At 37.6% G+C, this 18660-nt stretch overlaps 1 protein-coding gene across 1 annotated transcript; it reads right to left on the bottom strand.

Annotated features, from left to right (window-relative positions):
• Nucleotides 1-557: 557 nt before the first annotated feature.
• Nucleotides 558-7594, bottom strand: LOC101349601 (myeloid cell nuclear differentiation antigen-like). Its single transcript, XM_023725346.1, has 4 exons — nt 7322-7594; nt 2620-2904; nt 1431-1567; nt 558-815 (listed from the first exon to the last, which is right to left on the bottom strand). Exons 2-4 carry the CDS (start codon nt 2882-2884, stop codon nt 558-560), a joined length of 660 nt encoding a protein of 219 aa, XP_023581114.1. The 5' UTR covers nt 2885-2904; nt 7322-7594.
• Between the last annotated feature and the right edge of the window lie 11066 nt (nt 7595-18660).

Genomic DNA, 18660 nt, shown 5'->3' with positions numbered 1-18660 from the left:
GGTTCACAAGGCCAGCAGAATAGCACTACTCTTGGAGCTCCAAGTCAGGTGGGGAAGACAAAGGTTTATTAACTACAGTTGTCACAAATGGTAGAAAAGAAAATAATAGATAAGCTCTTACAAAAGTGAACACCATGAAGATTTCACCTATTCTGCATGGGGTCTCTAGGAGGATTCAGTATTAGGATATCAGTATTGGGATCCAGTGGGTAAAAAGGTTTGGACAAGATAGGAGCTTTCCAGGTTAGGAAACATGATGTGTGAAAACTCTGAAGAAGAAAGGAGCAGGGTGTGTAGAAGAAACTTGAGTATATTGGTGAGCAAAGGGAAGCAGTGTGAAGGAGACTTGAGTGATAGTGAACACACTGCTGTATTCACATGTATATTATGATTGCTAAACATCTCTCTCCCTCCCGGGGACAACACAAGACAGAAAACTTCTTAAGGTCAGAGACGATGTCAGCTTCATCAAATCACCCTTGTGGAAGCAAAAGATTAAAAAGCTGTGAATTCTTAATATATAGATTTTATTAATTAGTTAATTATTGGAGTTATGTTTAAGTAGAACACAAGATCAGAATCTTGAGATTGTCTCCTATGTTTTGGGTTGAAGAAAATGAAGGAAAAGTAGAGCAGGAAGAAAGTACCTCAGGTAAGGAAGTGGAGGGTGGAGTTGAGGATGAGATCTGGAGAGGTGGAGGGTGGCCCAAGGTGGCAGATATGCTGGCTCCAGAAGGACAGGGAGACTGAGTCTGCTCCTGGGAAACTTTATTCCGTTTGATTCCAGACTTCTCTTTGGTTGTGTTTTTCCTTTTCTGAAAATAAATTAATTTTTTTCTTTAATCATTTTGAGTATCAAATGAAGCAGAACACATTTTTATTACTGTCTAGTAGGTATACTTAGACTTCCAAATGTTTTCCTCGGGAACTTGAGAGAGTGCTGCCCACCGTCTGGACAATTGTGAGAGGTGAGCACAGAAGGCATCATTAAACAGAGGGGAAAGTTACACACATCAGTCCTCTAATGATCTCTGTCGTTTTCACACATCATGTTTCCTAACCTGGAAAGCTCCTATCTTGTCCAAACCTTTTTACCCACTGGATCCCAATACTGACTTGGAAGCAGTAAATCCAAGTTTTCGCAAACATGAGCAAAACACCTTTCCAATCTGATTCTCACGTTACCATGTCTTTGTAGTATGGATGATGGTATCATACTTACGTCATAGTAATTTATGTTACATTTGTAAAGTGTCTAGGTCATTCCCTGGCACAAAAGAGATGGTCAATAATTATTCTATTTGTAAAATCTGAATCTTGATGGGAAATTAATGAAGAACAAAGAATTTGAAAGGGGAGATCAAATGGAAGCGCCATAACAGAAATTTCTTCTGTGGGTTTGTAAGCTTGTTTTTCTTCCTCAACCTTACCTGGCCCCCAGGAGTCTCCTCTACTCTTTCAGATGTCACAGCATTACTTGTGGTGGCTGCCGGTGTCACTGAATCCGCTTCCTCTTGCCTGCTCTTTTTCATAGAAGTTGTTTCTTTTGCTTTGATTTTCTTCGCAACTGATTCAAAACAACACACAGTGAACAGAGAAGCTGGTTTAAGGCAGCTGAAGCAATTTTATAACTATTTCTTCTCAGCTTCTACTTGTCAATCTAGTTATGCTTTCATCCACCGCTACTGCTAATGCTCAGCCTGCCGTAAGGTGAACAACAGTTGCAACAGAAGCTCAGACACTATCTCATGCTTTCATCCTCTGGGCTCCTATACACCTCAGTCAAATGTTTCCCCAATCTTCTTTTCCTATCATTTCTTTTTAAACATCTATGGTTTTCTTGATGAAAACTGACGGATCATCATCTGTAAGAGATGCATTCAAAGTAAACAAACCAGTGAAAGAAAATATGATACAGATTTGTGAGGTGGCAAAGTGAAGATATCGGACTTTGAATTTTTTTAATCTTTTTTCTTTTTTAACTTGTGATTTTATAAGAAGGGGAGTTCTCTAGACCTCTGAGAGGTAGGTTTTCATATAAGTGCCTTCTCACCTCTGTTACTATGAGGATAATGATGGAGGAAATAGTTTTAAGTGAGCATGTGCATTAAGTGATTAAATGTAAATATTTTTTACAAGGAAACCAAAATATTTGCAATTTTGGTCTGTCATTTTTTTAAAGCTTTCTAATATACCGGAGGCTTCAGCCTTTTATCAGTTTCTCTGCCTTTTTTACCTGCACCCCTAATATACCCCCTTAACCCATTGCCATCGAGTCAATTCTGACTCATAGCTACCCTATAGGACAGAGTAGCACTGTCCCATAAGGTTTCCAAGGAGCAGCTGGTGAATTTGAACTGCCGACATTTTTTTTTAGGTGCAGGGCTCTTTACCAATGTGCCATCAGGGCCCCAGTATACCCCGTAAAATACATCAATCCCCGTTACAGAAAATGAAACATTCTAAGTTATCAACTTGTTGGCAGATGATGTTTCCCATTATTATAGCTACCACGTTTTAAGTTGGGAAAGAGATGCATCACCTATCACCAAGACAGGGTTATATTCCAGGTTGAGTAGGGTGTGGGGAGAGTTGGAATGAGGGAGTCTCCCCTATTACCTTTTGACTTCTCATATCTAAGAGTTTTAGCAAGGCATTTAAGTTGCGGTATATCATTGAACAATTCTATTAGAATGTCCACACACTTAGCACCTCCAAACTTTTCTTCCATTAAGTCTGCAATCTTAATTTTATCATATTCTTCTTGCGTTTTTCTAGTCAGTTGTAAATCATGGGCCAGTAAAGACTTAATTATGTTAAATTGATATTCATTGATGGCCTCTAGCCCCTTCAGTAGAAAGATTTTCTTATGTTCATTCACCATTTCTGAAGTTATGGCCGAGCCTACAAGAGAAAAAAACATGACATAGAATGTTATGCATTTATACAGAGAGTTTAAAATACTGGACGTGCCTATGCTAGCGAGTGGCCCAGGTCAAGTGTTGTCCATAGTGTGAGAGACAAAGAGGGAGTATAATAACTAGATGTGTCACTGTGAAAAGTGGGCTGAGAACTGCTACATCAGAAAATTCTAAGAAATGATTCTCTATTAATGCTGATAGTTGATTTGGGCCAGTGTATTGGACAGCTGAGTTAGTTAGGTATGTTTGATGGAAGGAGGTCTGGAAATAGACAATTATTACAGTGTTTGGAGTATGCACTGTGTAGTCTCAAAGTCCCTGGTTATTTTTCCTTTTTTTTGGTGGGCGGGGAGTGGCTGGGGCCTGGACCTGAATCTCTCTACCTGTTGGTCCCTGGCTCTTTCCACACCCACTGAAATGGCCTATGCGAAATTGGGCTGCAACCTTTCACTTCATACAAATGCACTTCTGCCACAGTACTACAGTTCCATTCTGGTACTTACATTTGTCCACTTGGCTCTTTGCTACTCAGCATTCATTAGCATCCTCTCCCCTTTTGGATTGGACCATGGAATCCTATCTACTCACTAGTGCAAAGTCACAGCATTTTTGGCCTAGATTATTCAATATTTGCTTGATTTTTCTCTTTACTGGCTTAATGTCTCTGATCAGTTCTTTTCATACAGTCAGTCATCTTTCTGTAAAGCCACGATTCTATCCTGCTTGAAGCCCTTCAATAGTTCACCATTTTCTTTAGGAAAAATTCCTTAATCTTAACATGGGCTTTAAAGACTTGAGTAATATGTCTCTTTTTCACTTCTTCTACTTTCCATTTTTTAAGCTTTTTCAGACTTTCTGCCTGGAATGCACTTCCTAGCTTTCTTCTGGAAAGATATACCTAGAGAGTGCATGGTCTGCATCAGGCCAATCAAGTTCAGTTATAATTCTGCCAAATTATATGCATACGCAAATACAGTCATGCACTGCATAAAACCTGTTCGGGCAACGTCCAGCTGCATATATGTCCATAGTCTCAAGATTATAATAGACTTACTTACAACCCATAGTTACAAACCAACCCCTGTAAAGTCTATTACAAATTTGAGGTGCATACAATGGTTTATATTAACCAATGGGCACTATTTTGCGATGCACATCAAAACATTACTATTATTATTACTGTATTATTATGTTAAGGATGTTTTAGTGTATCTGGAAGTGTTTCGTTTATGTTTCTTTAATATTTTTTATGCATAGAAAGGTACACTATATACTGAGGCAAACATTTGACTGACGTTAGATACAAACCACACTTAATGTCATGACTTATGTACAAATTCAACTTAAAGACAGACTTAGAACAGAATTCTTTCATAATCCAGAGACTGCCTGTATGTAATACAGTGTTCACACAACATCCATATCACATAACGTCCTATTTCACAGAACGTATCATGGACATTAAGTGATTCATGACTCTATAGTCAGCCTTAAAGTAGTCATATACGAACCTATGTATTTTATATTTTTACATATATTGTTCTAAACTCTGAATATAATATTGCATATGGGAATTTGTGAAAAATGACACTTTTCTCAATATTGACTTTTATCTCCCAAATTTTCCCTCAACACACTGACTAAAGAAGAATCATATGATTGTCACTGTTTAGGCTTTGGAATTCAGAAGGCCTGGCTCTTAGAACATAACAGTTCGGCTATATACTACTACAGATACACTTAAAAAATAAGTGAGTGATTTGTAAGATCATATTAAAACTCTTCTACAAGGAGAGAAGGTAGAATTAAAAAGTAAGAAAATCTTAAAAGATGTCAGAATACAGGTTAAAGTGTCAACATCCAGAAACTGTTAGTTGCAGGAGAGACCACTAAAATGAAAAGGAGAAAATATTTGTAGAAGTAGTAGAATAAACTTCTTTGAATTAAAATAACATGAATATTCTCAGATTGATCAGGCCAATAGGATGCCAACTAGGAGAGAGAAGGAAAAACCCACTTGTTGCTGTCAAGTCAGTTCTGACTCATAGCAACCCTATAGGACAGAGTAGAACTGTTCCATAGGGTTTCCAAAGAGCAGCTGGTGGATTCAAACTGCCAACCTTTGGTTAGCAGTCAAGCTCTCAACCACTGTGCTACCAGGCTTCCTGTCTTTTATTTTTATTTTATCCACTTTAGTGTGACTGTTCATATCTTTTGCTGCAGAAATATTAGTGCATTTGATTTGAGAGGAACGACCTAGACTCTTTCTGGCCATGTATGTAATACTCTATATATGGTATACACATTAAAATCTTTTCTAATGTCACTCAAATTCTGAATTCCAAAACAGATGTGACTCCAAAGGTTTCAGAAGAGATGCTGTCAATCTATATTGACAGAAAAATAATTTTGAAACTAGAATTTTATGTTAAGCCAAAATGGTATTTAAACATGAGGGCCCAAAAACTATTCTCCATATATTCAAGGCCTCAGAAGATTTGCAGCACAAAGACATCCACCAAATATTATTTTGGAAGTAGTATTCAATAAGAAAATAAACAAAGAAAGCCAAGAAATGCTGCAAGCTAAAAGGAAAATAAGAATCAGCAATTAATTCAATTTGTACCAGATTTAACTTGTCAGTGTCATAAAAATAAATAATTTCCTTACAAAACAGAAACAAAACAAGAAGTATATCAGCATGGTGGTGAGTAGCAAGGGAGAGAAGGGAATCAGAACTAGAGTTTCATACATAGTGATAAAATGTTCAAGTCCCTGGAAGATTAAAACAAAGTTCTAGTTATGTATTTGGAGCCCTGATGGCGTTCAAATCCACTAGCTGCTCCTTGGAAACCCTATGAGGTACTTCTACTGGACTGCAACAGGTTTGGATTTTTTGGAATTATGTATTTACCTAATAATAATAAATATATATTGTTTGTTCTTTCTTTATATTCCTTCTTATATTACTATACGTATGTATTATATAGTGCATTTCTCTCCTTTCTCTCTCTCTCTCACTGGTTAAGCACTCAGCTGCTAACTGAAAGGTTGAGGTCAATGGTTTGAACCCACCAGAGGCTCCATGGCAGAAAAGACCTGGCGAACGGCTCTCATAACATTACAGCTTAGGAAATCCTATGGGACAGTTCTACTCTGTCCTAGAGGTTTGCTATGAGTCAGAATCAATTCAACAGCACATGTATATATATGTATACACATATACAAACCCATTGCCGTCGAGTCAATTCCAACTCATAACGAACCTATAGGACAGAGTAGAACTGCCCCATAGAGTTTCCAAGGCTGTAATCTTTATGGAAGCAGATTGTCATATCTTTCTCTCGAGGAGCAGTTAGGGGGTGCTGACCTTTTGGTTAGTAACCGAACGTTTAACCACTGTGCCATCAGGGATCTATCTATCTATATGGATATGTATATATTAATATACATACATATATAGTAACTTATTTATATTAGAAAATTTTATATTAGAAATTGGGAGAGCTACAAGGAAAAATTGACAAAATCATGATTATATTACCAGATCTAAGTTTATCTCAATTACTAAATAAAAAAACTAAAGAAAAAATCATCAAATATTTGGAAAATTTGGTGTTACATTCCTCTCAAGCACACATCAGATCTTTATGTACCAGACTACAGAAATTCTAAAGCATTCCAAAATGTACATATAGATGTAATTTATTCCACCTTCCTCTCCACTACAAACTCTCACTGACAAAGTTTACCTATGACTTTAAGAGAGTGAGGAGGCAATCCCAAAAAGACTGAAATAATGCCTCTAACACCTGGTGTAAGTGGAGCTAAAATACGACTTAAACATACTTATAAAAATATTGATGCCATGTATTTGAATACCAGTGTTTGTGGAATTGTAAAATTTTCTGCTATGTATGTGTGTGCTTGTTTACTGATTTTGTAAAATTGAGACAACATCATACAGTAAAGCTTTATAGTCAGATTTTTTTTTTTAATTCTATTTTATAATCCTTTTCTCGTGCTATTCTCTTGTCTTTTATCCAGGCCTCTACCACAGCCACCAAGTCTTCTCCTCAGCCTCAAGCCAAGAAAGCCACAGCCCTCCTCTAAATACCAACTCATGCTAATAGAAGCTGAAATATTAATTTTAAAATCTGTTATAATCAAAATGCATTTCCATTTATTTAGGTTTCATTTGTGGTGGAATAAAAGATGTCTTATATTTACCTAGGTAGGTGAAGAATGAGAATCAAGCTACAGCTGTTTTCACTTTTCTGAATAGAGTTGATATCAGCCCTTTTCCTCCCCCAGAGATTCTGAAACTAATTCTCACCTTATAATCTTGGGGTTACCAGTTAGTTAACATATTTCTCTACAGAAATTGTCACAGAACTTACCTAACTTGAAACTTCTTCCACATTAGTTTATCTCTTGAGATGGTCTTCAGAAATACAAGAATCACTGCTCGTAAGAGTAGGAAATAAATCAGGAAAGCTTTCCAGAAACTTAATTGCAGGACTTTTGTAATCTCATGAACAGCTAAGAAAATGAAGTATTTTGAAAGACAACAAGAAAAAATAGCACTGGTTAGGGTCACATAAAAACTTGACTAGTACTGACTAATACTGTGTTATATGCCAGGAAGGGAAACATCACATTTTTATGAAACAGCTTTGAGACTCCTCCCATCCATGTTCATAGCTTTCGATTTCCTTAGACAGGAAAACTGAACTGTCTCATTCCTGTAAACATTTTATCACAGTAAAAAATTAAAATTAGATCCATCTGCTTTGAGTTCCAGTACTGACTACCATGTAAGTTAGATGGATATGAAAGTTCTAAGCTGGAACTGCTTTGAGATATGGACATTTGTAACAAAAATGTTTTAAAAGAATGACTTGGCACTAATTTTTTACAGTGATAAAATGTTTGCAGGAAGAAGGCTGCTCAGTTTTCCTGACTAAGGAAATCGAAAGCTGTGAACATTGATAGGACGAGTCTCAAAGCTGTTTCATAAAAATATGATGTCTCTCTTCCTCAGGTATAGCACAGTATCAGTCAGCACTAGTCCAGTTAAGTGACCCAAACCAGTGCTATTTTTTCTTGTTATCTTTCAAAATACTTCATTTTTTTAGCTGTTCATGAGATTACAGGTCCTGCAGTTTGGCTCAAACATGAAAGGAAAAGATTTATCAATGAGTGAATTCTCCCTCTTTTCTTGTTCACAGAGTGCCAGTGGCAGGGGGAGTTGTGGGAGGAGGTGTCTATTGCTGCCAGTACTTTTCTTCCTCCCTCCTGGATGGAGATAGGTCTGCTGTGAAGTTGTTTGTGGTTTCAGTAGTGCATGACACATTCACCTACTTATTAATAGCTGACAAACCTGGAGCATAATAGAGACAAAATATAATAATATATGAATTCTTCTAGAGTATTTATTTGGGAGGCTCTCAAAATATGCAGTGGCTGCAACTATGGACTTGAGCATACAAACTATCATGAAGGTGGCGTAAGAGTAGGGTTAGGCAATGTTTCATTCAGTTATACACGGGGTCACCATGAGTTGGAGCTGATTTGATGGCAACTATCAACAGCAACAACTTACGTGTTATGACCACCTCTGTTGGTACTCCAGCAAACAAACGTAAATTACTGACCCAAATAAAAGGAAATCAAACAGTGCTCTCAAAGGTATACTGTGGACCTGGAATTTTAATAGATGAGCCAAAGAAATGATAAACAAACAAACAAACAAAAAACATGTACTCTTCCTGACTCTTAAGCAGTGGCCAAAAATTGGTGATTTGGGTCATACAGATAAGAAGTGTTTATCAGGTTCTCAACCTCTCAACCCTTCTAGAGCCTCAGTGCTCTTCCAGAAGTTGCGAATCTTCTTATTTCTTTATTGTACTGACATGAGCCCATTATTTACTAGTGGAAAAGGAGAGAACTAAGATAGGAAAAAAGATATCTAGATAAACTGCATGACCTCCTATCATCTCAAGCACTGTTTCATTAGATATTAAAAATCTTTAGGAAAGCGTCTCCACCAGGTTGATGGCCTAACTTATCAGTCTGTAAGATGTCTGAAATCTCCTAAGGAGAAGAGCTAGAGTAAGTACAAGAGAAATTGCACAAAGAAATAGAATTCAAGCCCTTTAAAGTCCTTACTAAGCAGCCCTGGTGGTAGAACAGTTAAGTGCTGGACAGTTAACTAAAAGGTTGGTGATTCAAACCCACCTAGCAGCTCTGTGGGAAAAAGACTTGGTGATCTGCTCCTGTAAAGATTACAGCCTAGAAAATCCTATGGGGCAGTTCTACCCTGTCACATGGGGTCACTATGAGTCAAAGTCAGCTTGATGGCACCTAACAACAACAAAGTCCATACTAGGCCCAGTGATAAAGATTTGGCATAAGGTCTGTAGTCTCAGAGAAGAAAATGAATATTGAGTATACTTAAATTAAAAACACTTCTCCACCTCATTCCTAAAGTTTGGAATAACACCCATTAGTGCATGAGCCTGAACTGGCCAAGATGACTCACGCATTACTTAGTCACTTGAACAATGTTCCACCTCCGCTTGCCTTACTGGGAAAATTTATTTCCTTTTCAAAAGGAAATGGTGAGTGGTTGAGTTTTGAATATTGAACCAATCTTGTATTCCTGAGATGAAACACACCTTTTTGAGGCAGAGCCAACATGGCACCCTAGACAGGTACACCACACCATCTCTCTGTAGCAAAAACCTGAAAAACTAAGTAAAACAGATATAAACGTCAATCCTGGGAGCCTGAAATCAAATGAAGTGATAAAGAACTAGGTCAAACACAGAATGGAAGAAGAAACTGATAGAAAACAGAACGAGGAGAGATGCAGAATGGAGGTGCCCTGCCAAATAACATAGCACGGCATGGCCATCTTGAAACACAGCCAGCAACAACCCCAGAAAGGGAATACTGGAAAGCAACTTCATGGAGCTCCCAACAGGAGACAGAGCACCCAGTAACCAGAGAAACTCCTTTTCCCAGCCCTCATACTTCTGATGAGTAGAAGCAAGAACCCCTTCATCCTGATAGCCCTCACCTCTAGGGTCCACTATACTAGTTCCATCCCAGGCCTGCTCAACCCCCTTCTGCCAACATGTCTTTTTTTTCTTCCTTTCCTTCCCCCCCCAACCTTTCCCCGTTCCCACTGTCCCCCTTCATGCCCCCGCCACTAGAGTGCCACCAGCTCATGAGCTTGCTGCTATCCCAGATCCAGTCTGTCCCCACTTGCTGGCCCCCATCATGCTGTCTTTTTTCCCCCTTTCTTACTTTTCTCTCTCCCTCCCACCTAGCCCCATATGTTACCTTCCCTCCTTCCTCCCAGCCTCTGCACCTAGAATGCTGTGGGCACACCAGCCCGCCACCAACTTGGGCCTACCTCACCCCTAACCACTGGCTTCTGCCAAGCCACCATTTTTTTTCTTCCTTTTCTTTCTCCCTCCCACCTAGTCCGGTATTCCACCCCCCCCCCTTCCTGCTGGCCCCCTTCATGCCCCTGAGGCTAGAGCACCACTGGCTCACCAGCTAACCACAGTCCCAGGTCCGCGCTGCCCCACCCACTGCCTTCCACTGCATTGCCATTTTTCTTTCTCTTTCTCACCTAGCCTAGACACTACTGTCCCTCCCTTCCCCCTGGCCTCTGCCATGCCACTGCACCTAGAATGCCATGGGAAAGCACCCCGCAGCCACACTGGTTCCACCTCGCCCCAACCTTTGTGTCCTGCTGCATTGCCATTTTTTCTTTCTTTTATTTCTCCCTCCCCCACAGCCCCATAAACCACCTCCCCTCCCTTCCCACTGACCCCAAGTCTGCCCTGCCTCAACTTACCAGCCCCCAGTGTGCCATCATTTTTTATCTTTTTTCCTTTCTTACTTTTTTTCTCCCTCCCACCTAGCCATATAGGCCATCTTCTCCCATTCCTACCAGCCAATGCCACACTGCTGCAAATAAAGCACCACCAGTGCACTGGCCCACACCACCCTGGCTCCGCCACACACCACCCACTGGCCCCCACCATACTGCCATTTTTTTAATTTTTCTTTCTTCCTCCCACCCAGCCCTATACACCACATCCCCCCTTGCTGCCAGTCCGTGGGTCTCCCTACTAGTTCCAGGCACACCACACTTTTTGTCTTTTTTCTTTTCGCACTGCTTCACTAGGACCGCACTGCCCCCCCTCCCACCTCCCTCTACTTGACCAGCTGCTAAGCAGTGTGAAACAAGCCCATATCACTCCTTGTGCTATACCCTCGTCCATCTGGTGAGGGTCTGTGAATGCTCCAACACTACTGCACCAACATCCGTTGGCAGACAGTGCCCCCACAGTTCACCCTCAGCTACCATGCCAAACCAGTGTCCGGTGAAGTGGGTTTGCCCTACTTGCTTCTGCTCTGCCCACCTGGACAATGTGGTGAGAGCTATCATGTCCAAAGATGAGTAAGAATCAAAGCAGCCTGGTCCACCCACTGGACATATCAAAACAAAACAAAAAAGCAGGAAAAAAACAAATGAAATTACAATAAGTAAAGAAATAAAATAATAACTTCATGTCTAGGAGACAAAAGATAATAATAAAACATAAAAAAGCAGGAAAGATTTCTCCAGCAAGTGACCAAAATAATCAGATAACTTTCCAGTAGAAGAAAAAGCATTGGAACTACCTGATAAAGAATTCAAAAGATTAATATTTAGGGCTCTCCAAGAGATTAGGAAAGAGATCAAGAAAAACACAGACAAAATCATGGAAAAAATAGCCAAAATCATCTGAGAACATAGCAAAACTGAAGGAAAACACAGACAAAGGAATAGAAGAATTCAGGAAAATAATACAAGAACAAAACATCAAAATAAATAAAAAATTAGAAGTAACACAAAAATAGTAAATAAAATTCAAAAGATAAGCAACAAAATTTCAGAAATGTACAACTCAATAGAAGGATTTAGAAGCAAATTTGGAATAATGGAAGATGGCATCACTGAGATTGAAGAAAAATCCATGGATGTCACTTTGTTTGAGGAAAAATCAGAGAAAATAATGAAAAATAAAGAAAACCTAAGAATTATGTGGCACAGAATCAAGAGCAAAAATCTGTGTGCGATCATAGTTTCAGAACAGGGAGAGAAAATGGAAAACACAGAGAAATCTGTTGATGATTTGTTGGCAGAAAACTTCCATATACCATGAAAGATGAAAAGCTGACCATCCAAGATGCTCAGTGAACCCCATATAGGATATACCTCAAATAAAGTCACAAGACATATCAATCACACTTGCCAAAACCAAAGGCAAAGGAAGAATCCTGAGAGCATCTTGAGAAAAATGAAAAGTCGCATACAAAGGGGAAACAATAAGACTAAGCTCTGATTACTTGGCAGAAACTGTGCAGGCAAGAAGGTAATTGATGACATATGTAAAACCTTGAAAACTTGAAAGAAAAAACTGCCAATCAAGAATAACATATCCTGCAAAACTCTCTCAAGTACAATGATGAAATTAAGACATTTCTAGACAAACAGAAATTGAGGGAATTCTTAAAAACAAACTAAACTTACAAGAAATATTAAAGGGAGTCCTTCGATTAGAGAACCAACATCAGACAACAACCTGAGTCTACAACACAGACAGAGTCAGCCAGATACCAACCTAGGTAAAAAAAAAAACTCTCAATAATAAAACAAAGCTAAAAGATTTAAAACAGTGAACCAGAGAAATCAATCTGTAAATGACAACAATGTCAAAATCATAAAAGGGGAAATAAATGGTGTAGGTATAGAACTTCCAAATCGAGAGACAGTTAAGGCAATATCATGTAACAAAATGCTGGTTTAAACTTAGGAAGATACATTTGAAAGTAACCACAAAGAAAGCCAACAAACCTATTCATCAAAAAAAAAAAGAAAAACATAAAGACTCAGTAAACACAAAACCTACAATAATGAAAGAAATGAAAAGAAAATCCACAAAGAAAAGGAAGTCAACAGAGGAAAGTAAGAGGAACAAAGGAAATATCAGCACTACAGAAAAAAAACCACACAACATCAATAAACTCATACTTATTGCTAAGATAATCACACTGAATATAAAAGGCTTAAATGCACCCATAAAGAGAGTGGCAGAATTGTACAAAAACACAAATCATCAATATGCTGTCTACAAGAGACACACATTAGACACAAAGACTTAAAGTATATTAAAAATCAAAGGATGGAAAAAATATATCAACCAAACAGTAACCAAAAAAGAGCAAGAGTGGCAACACTAATCTCAGATAAAATAGACTTTAAGGCAAAATCCACCATAAAAGACAAAGAAGGACATTACATAATGATTAAATATAATGTATAGAGAACATTCCAGTGTTTGTAACACAAAGTGTTTTTTTGATAAACAGGTAACTTTTGACTTAAATAGGAAACACTATATTGGTTTCTCTTTCACAAAATGTAGTGGGAACCTTGGTATCCTTGTAACACAAGGTGTACTTTGAAAATGTAATACACTTTTGACATCATGTACTTGAATGGAAGAAACTACATTGTTTTCTCTCTCACAGAATGTATTGGGAACTTTCTTGTTCTCATAACAAAAAAGTATACTGTGAAAAATTATAAAACTCTAGTGGTTCATGTACTTGAATGGGGAAAAATGTACATAGTTTACCCAATCGCACAATATATAGGGAACATTACTGTGCTTGTAACACAGTGCTTTTTAACAACAGGTAAAACTATTTTGACTTTATCTATTTGAATGAGAAGCTGTATATTGATTTCTCATTCACACAATGTATTGGGAACTTTCATATCCATGTAAAGCAAAGTGTACTTTGAAAATGTAAAACCCTTTTGACATCATATACTTGAATGGGAGTAACTCTACATTGTTTTCTTCTTCACAGAATATATTGGGAACTTTCCAGTTCTTGTAACACAAACTGTACTTTGAAAACATGTAAAACTCTGTGGCTTCATGTACTTGAATGGGAGAAACTATATATTGTTTTCTCATATATTGTTTTCTCAAATACAGAATGAATAGGAAACATTTCCATGCTTGTAACACAAGGTGTTTTTTGATAACAGGAAAAACTCTTTTAACTTCATCTACTTGAAAGAAAGAAACTATATTGTTTTCTCATTCACAAAATGGAGTTGGAACTTTGCCATCTTTGTGACCCAGGGTGTACTTTGAAAACGTAAGACACTTTTGACGTCATGTACTTGAATCAGACAAACTCTACTTTGTTTTCTCCTTCACAGAATATATTGGGAACTTTCCTGTCCTTGTAACACAAAGTGTACTTTAGAACATGTAAAACTCTGGTGGTTTCATGTACTTCAAAGAAAGAAAATGTACATTGTTTTCTCAATCACAGAACTTATAGGAAACGTTCCTGTGCTTGTAACACAAGTTTTTTTTGATAATAGGTAAAATGCTTTTGACTTCATCTACTTGAATGAGAGAAACTGTGTATTGGTTTCTCATTCACGCAGTATACTGGGAAATTTCATGTGCTTTTTACCAAGGTGTACTTTGAAAACATAAAATGCTTTTGATGTCATGTACCTGAATGGGACACACATTCTACATTGTTTTCTCCTTCACAAAATGTATTGGAAATTTCCCTGTACTTGTAACAAAAAGTGTACTTTGAAAACATGTAAAACTCTGTTGACTTCAGGGACTTGAAATGGGAGGAACCATACACTGCTTTCTGAATCACAGAATGTATTAGAACATTCCTGTGCTTGTAAAACAAACTGTTTTTCAATAACAGGTAAAACTATTTTCAAATTACCTACTTGAATGAGAGATATTGTACATTGGTTTCTTATTCACTCAGTGTATTAGGAACATTTCTGTGCTTGTAACAGAAAGTGTTTTTCTGATAACAGGTAAAACTCTTTCAACTTCATTTACTTGAATGAGAGAAACTATATTGGTTTCTCATTCATACTATATATTGGGTTTTTGCCCATCCTTGTAGCACAAAGTGCACTTTGGAAACATATAAAACTCTGTTAACTTCAGGTAGGTGAATGGGAGAAAGTGTGCATTGTTTTCTTATTCACAGAACGTACTGACAGTATTCCTGTGTTTATAACACAAAGTGTTTTTTGAAAACAAGCAAAACCCTTGTGGCATCATCTACTTAAATGGGAGATACTGTACACTGTTCTCTCATTCACAGAAGGTAATGGAAACCTTTGCATTTTTGTAGTATAAAGTGTACTTGTAAAACATGTAAAACACTTCTGAATGTATCTATGTGAATGGGAGAACCTGAACATTGTTCTCTCTGAGAGAATGTTTTGGGAACAGTACAGTCATTGTAACACAACGTGTACTTTGATAACAGGAAAAGATCTTTTGACTTCATCTACTTGAATATGAAAAATAATGTATTGGTTTCTTATTCACATGAAGTTTTGGGAAAGTTTCAGTCTCAGTAGCACAGAGTGTGCTTTTAAAACATGTAAAACTCTGTTGACTACCTGTACTTAAATGGGAGAAACTGTTTACATTTTCTCATTCACAGAAAGTATTGGGAACATTCCTGTGCTTATAACACAAGGTGTTTTATAATAGCAGGTAAAAATGTTTCGAATTCATCTACTTGACTGGGAGAATCTGTATATTGCTTTCTCATTCACACAATGTTAGGGAGCTTTCCCACTCTTTTTTCACAATGTGTACTTTTAAATAAAGTTAAACTCTTTGAACTTCATATACTTTAATGGCTAATATATATATTGTTTTACCATTCACAGAATATATAGTGAACATTCCTGTGCTTATAACACAAAGTGTTTCTTGGTAAAGGTAAAACTCTTTTGACATCATCTACTTGAGAGAAACAATATATTGGTTTCTCATTCACACAACGTATTGGGAACATTCAAGTGCTTCCAACAATGTGTTTACGAAAATAGGTAATACTCTCTTAATTTCATCCGCTTGACTGGACAAGTTGTGGAATGACATTAAGGACATCATAAATGAAGGAAGCAAGGAGTCACTAAAAAGAAAGAAAAGACCAAAGTGAAAGTCAGAGGAGAATCTGAAACTTGCTCTTGAATGTCGAGTAGCTAAAGAGGAAGGAAGAAATGATGACGTAAAAGAGCTGAATAGAAGATTTCAAAGGGCTGCTTGAGAAGACTAAGAAAGTATTATAATGGCATGTGCAAACACCTGGAGATAGAACACCAAAAGGGAAGAACAGGCTGGGAATTTGTCAAGCTGAAAGAACTGAAGAAAAAATTCAAGCCTCGAGTTGCAATGTTGAAGGATCCTATGGGGAAAGTATTAAACGATGCAGGAAGCATCAAAAGAAGATGGAAGGAATACATAGACTCACTATACCAAAAACAATTGGTCGACATTCAGTCATTTCAGGAGATAGCGTATGATCAGGAACCAATAGTGCTGAAGGAAGAAGTACAAGCTGCACTGAAGGCATTGGTGAAAAACAAAGCTCCAAGAATTGACAGAATATCAACTGAGATGTTTCAACAAGTGGACACAGTGATGGAAGTGCTCACTCATCTATGCCAAGAAATTTGGAAGACAGCTACCTGGCCAATCAACTGGAAGAGATTCACATTTATACCTGTTCCCAAGAAAGGTGATCCAACCTAATGCAGAAATTATCAAACAATATCACTAGTACCACATAAAAGTAAAATTTTGCTGAAGATCATTCAAAAGCAGGTGCAACAGTACATCAACAGGGAACTGCCAGATTCAAGCTAGATTCAGAAGAGGACATGGAACCAGGGATATAATAGCTTATGTCAGATGATCCTGGCTGAAAGCAGAGAATACCAGAAAGATGTTTACTTGTGTTTTATCAACTATGCAAAGGCATTTGACTGTGTGGATCATAACAAATTATGGATAACATCGTGAAGAGTGCGAAGGGAATCCCAGAACACTTAATTGTGCTTATGAGGAACCTATAAATAGATCAAGAGACAGTAGTTTGAATGGAACAAGGGGATACTGTGTGGTTTAAAGTCAAGAAAGATGTGCATCAGCGGTGTATCCTTTCACCATACCTATTCAATCTGTATGCTGAGCAAATAATCCAAGATGCTGGACTATCTGAAGAGCGCAGTATCAGAATTGGAGAAAGACTCATTAACAACCTGCGATATGCAGATGACACCACCTTGCTTGCTGAAAGTGAAGAGAACTTGAGGCGTTTACTGATGAAGATCAAAGACCACACCCTTCAGTATGGATTACACATCAACAAAAAGAAAACAAAAATCCTCACAACTGGACCAATAAGCAACAGATGATAAATGGAGAAAAGATTGATGTTGCCAAGGATTTTATTTTTCTTGGATTCAAAATCAATACACTTGGAAGCAGCAGTCAAGAAATCAAAAGACACATTGCAATGGGCAAATCTGCTGCAAAAGACCTCTTTAAAGTGTTAAAAAGCAAAGATGTCACTGTGAGGACTAAGGTACACCTGACCCAAGCCATTGTGTTTTCAATCACCTCATATGTATGGGGAAGCTAGAATATAAATAAGGAAGACTGAAGAAGAAATCATGCCTTTGAATTAGAGTTTTGGTGAAGAATATTGAATATACCATGGACTGCCAAAAGAACGAACAAATCTGTCCTGAAAGAAGTACAACCAGAATGCTCCTTAGAAGCAAAAATGGTGAGGCTATGTCTCACATACTTTGGACATGTTGTCAGGAAGGATCAGCCCTTGGAGAAGGACATCATGCTTAGTAAAGTAGAGGGGTCATCGAAGAAGAGGAAAACCCTCAACAAGATGAATTGATACAGTGGTTGAAACAATGGGCTCAAGCATAACAACAATCGTGAGGCTAGGACAGGACTGGGCAATGATTCATTCTGTTGTACATGGGGTCGCTATGAATCAGATCTGACTTGACAGCACATAACAACAGCACAACAATTTGAATAGCAGAAACTCTATATTGGTTTCTCATTCACGCAATATATTGTGAACTTTACCTTCCTTGTCATACAAAGTGTATTTTTAAAACGTAATTTTTTTTCTTTTTACTTCCTATACTTTAATGGGAGAAGGTATATATCATTTTCTCATTCACAGAGTGCATCAGGCACTTTCATGTTGTTGTAACACAATGTGTATTGTGAAAACTGTAAAACTATTTAGACTTCATGTACTTGAATGGGAATGGGAGAAACTACATTTCTTTCTCATTCACAAAATGCATTAGGGGCATTCTGGTGCTTTTAACACACTGTATTTTTTGATAATAGGTTAATTTTTTTTTTAATAACTTATCTTCTTGAAAGAGAGAAACTGTGTATTGGTTTTTCATTCACACAATGCTACAGAACTTTCCCCTTCTTTTTACCCACTGTGCACTTTTAACTTAAGTAACACTCTTTGGACTTCATACACTTGAATGGTAAAAATGTACATTGTTTTCAAAGAATTATTGGGAACATTCCATGCTTGTAACACAAAGTGTTTCTTGATAAAGGCAAAACTCATTTGACTTCGTCTGCTTGAAAGAGAGAAAGTGTATATTGGTTTTTCATTCACACAATATATTGGGAACATATCCTATACTTGTAACAAAGTATTTTTTTTTTTAATATTTTATTGTACTTCAGGTGAAGGCTTACAGAACAGATAGTTTCTCATGTAACAGTAACACACATGCTGTTTTATG

Source organism: Trichechus manatus, unplaced genomic scaffold (genome assembly GCF_000243295.1).
Source record: "Trichechus manatus latirostris isolate Lorelei unplaced genomic scaffold, TriManLat1.0 scaffold00300, whole genome shotgun sequence".
Lineage (NCBI taxonomy): Eukaryota > Metazoa > Chordata > Mammalia > Sirenia > Trichechidae > Trichechus > Trichechus manatus.
Note: the sequence above shows the minus strand (reverse complement) of the source record. Positions and strands in the feature narration are given on the sequence as shown.

What these genes read in the sequence shown, in the direction of transcription:
- LOC101349601 (XM_023725346.1), bottom strand. Translation starts at nt 2,884, where the DNA reads ATGGTGAATGAACATAAGAAAATCTTTCTACTGAAGGGGCTAGAGGCC. An exon ending in TAGATATGAGAAGTCAAAAG is followed by an intron (nt 1,568 to 2,619) that starts GTAATAGGGGAG and finishes GTTTTGAATCAG; the next exon opens with TTGCGAAGAAAATCAAAGCA. An exon ending in AGGAGACTCCTGGGGGCCAG is followed by an intron (nt 816 to 1,430) that starts GTAAGGTTGAGG and finishes ATTTATTTTCAG; the next exon opens with AAAAGGAAAAACACAACCAA.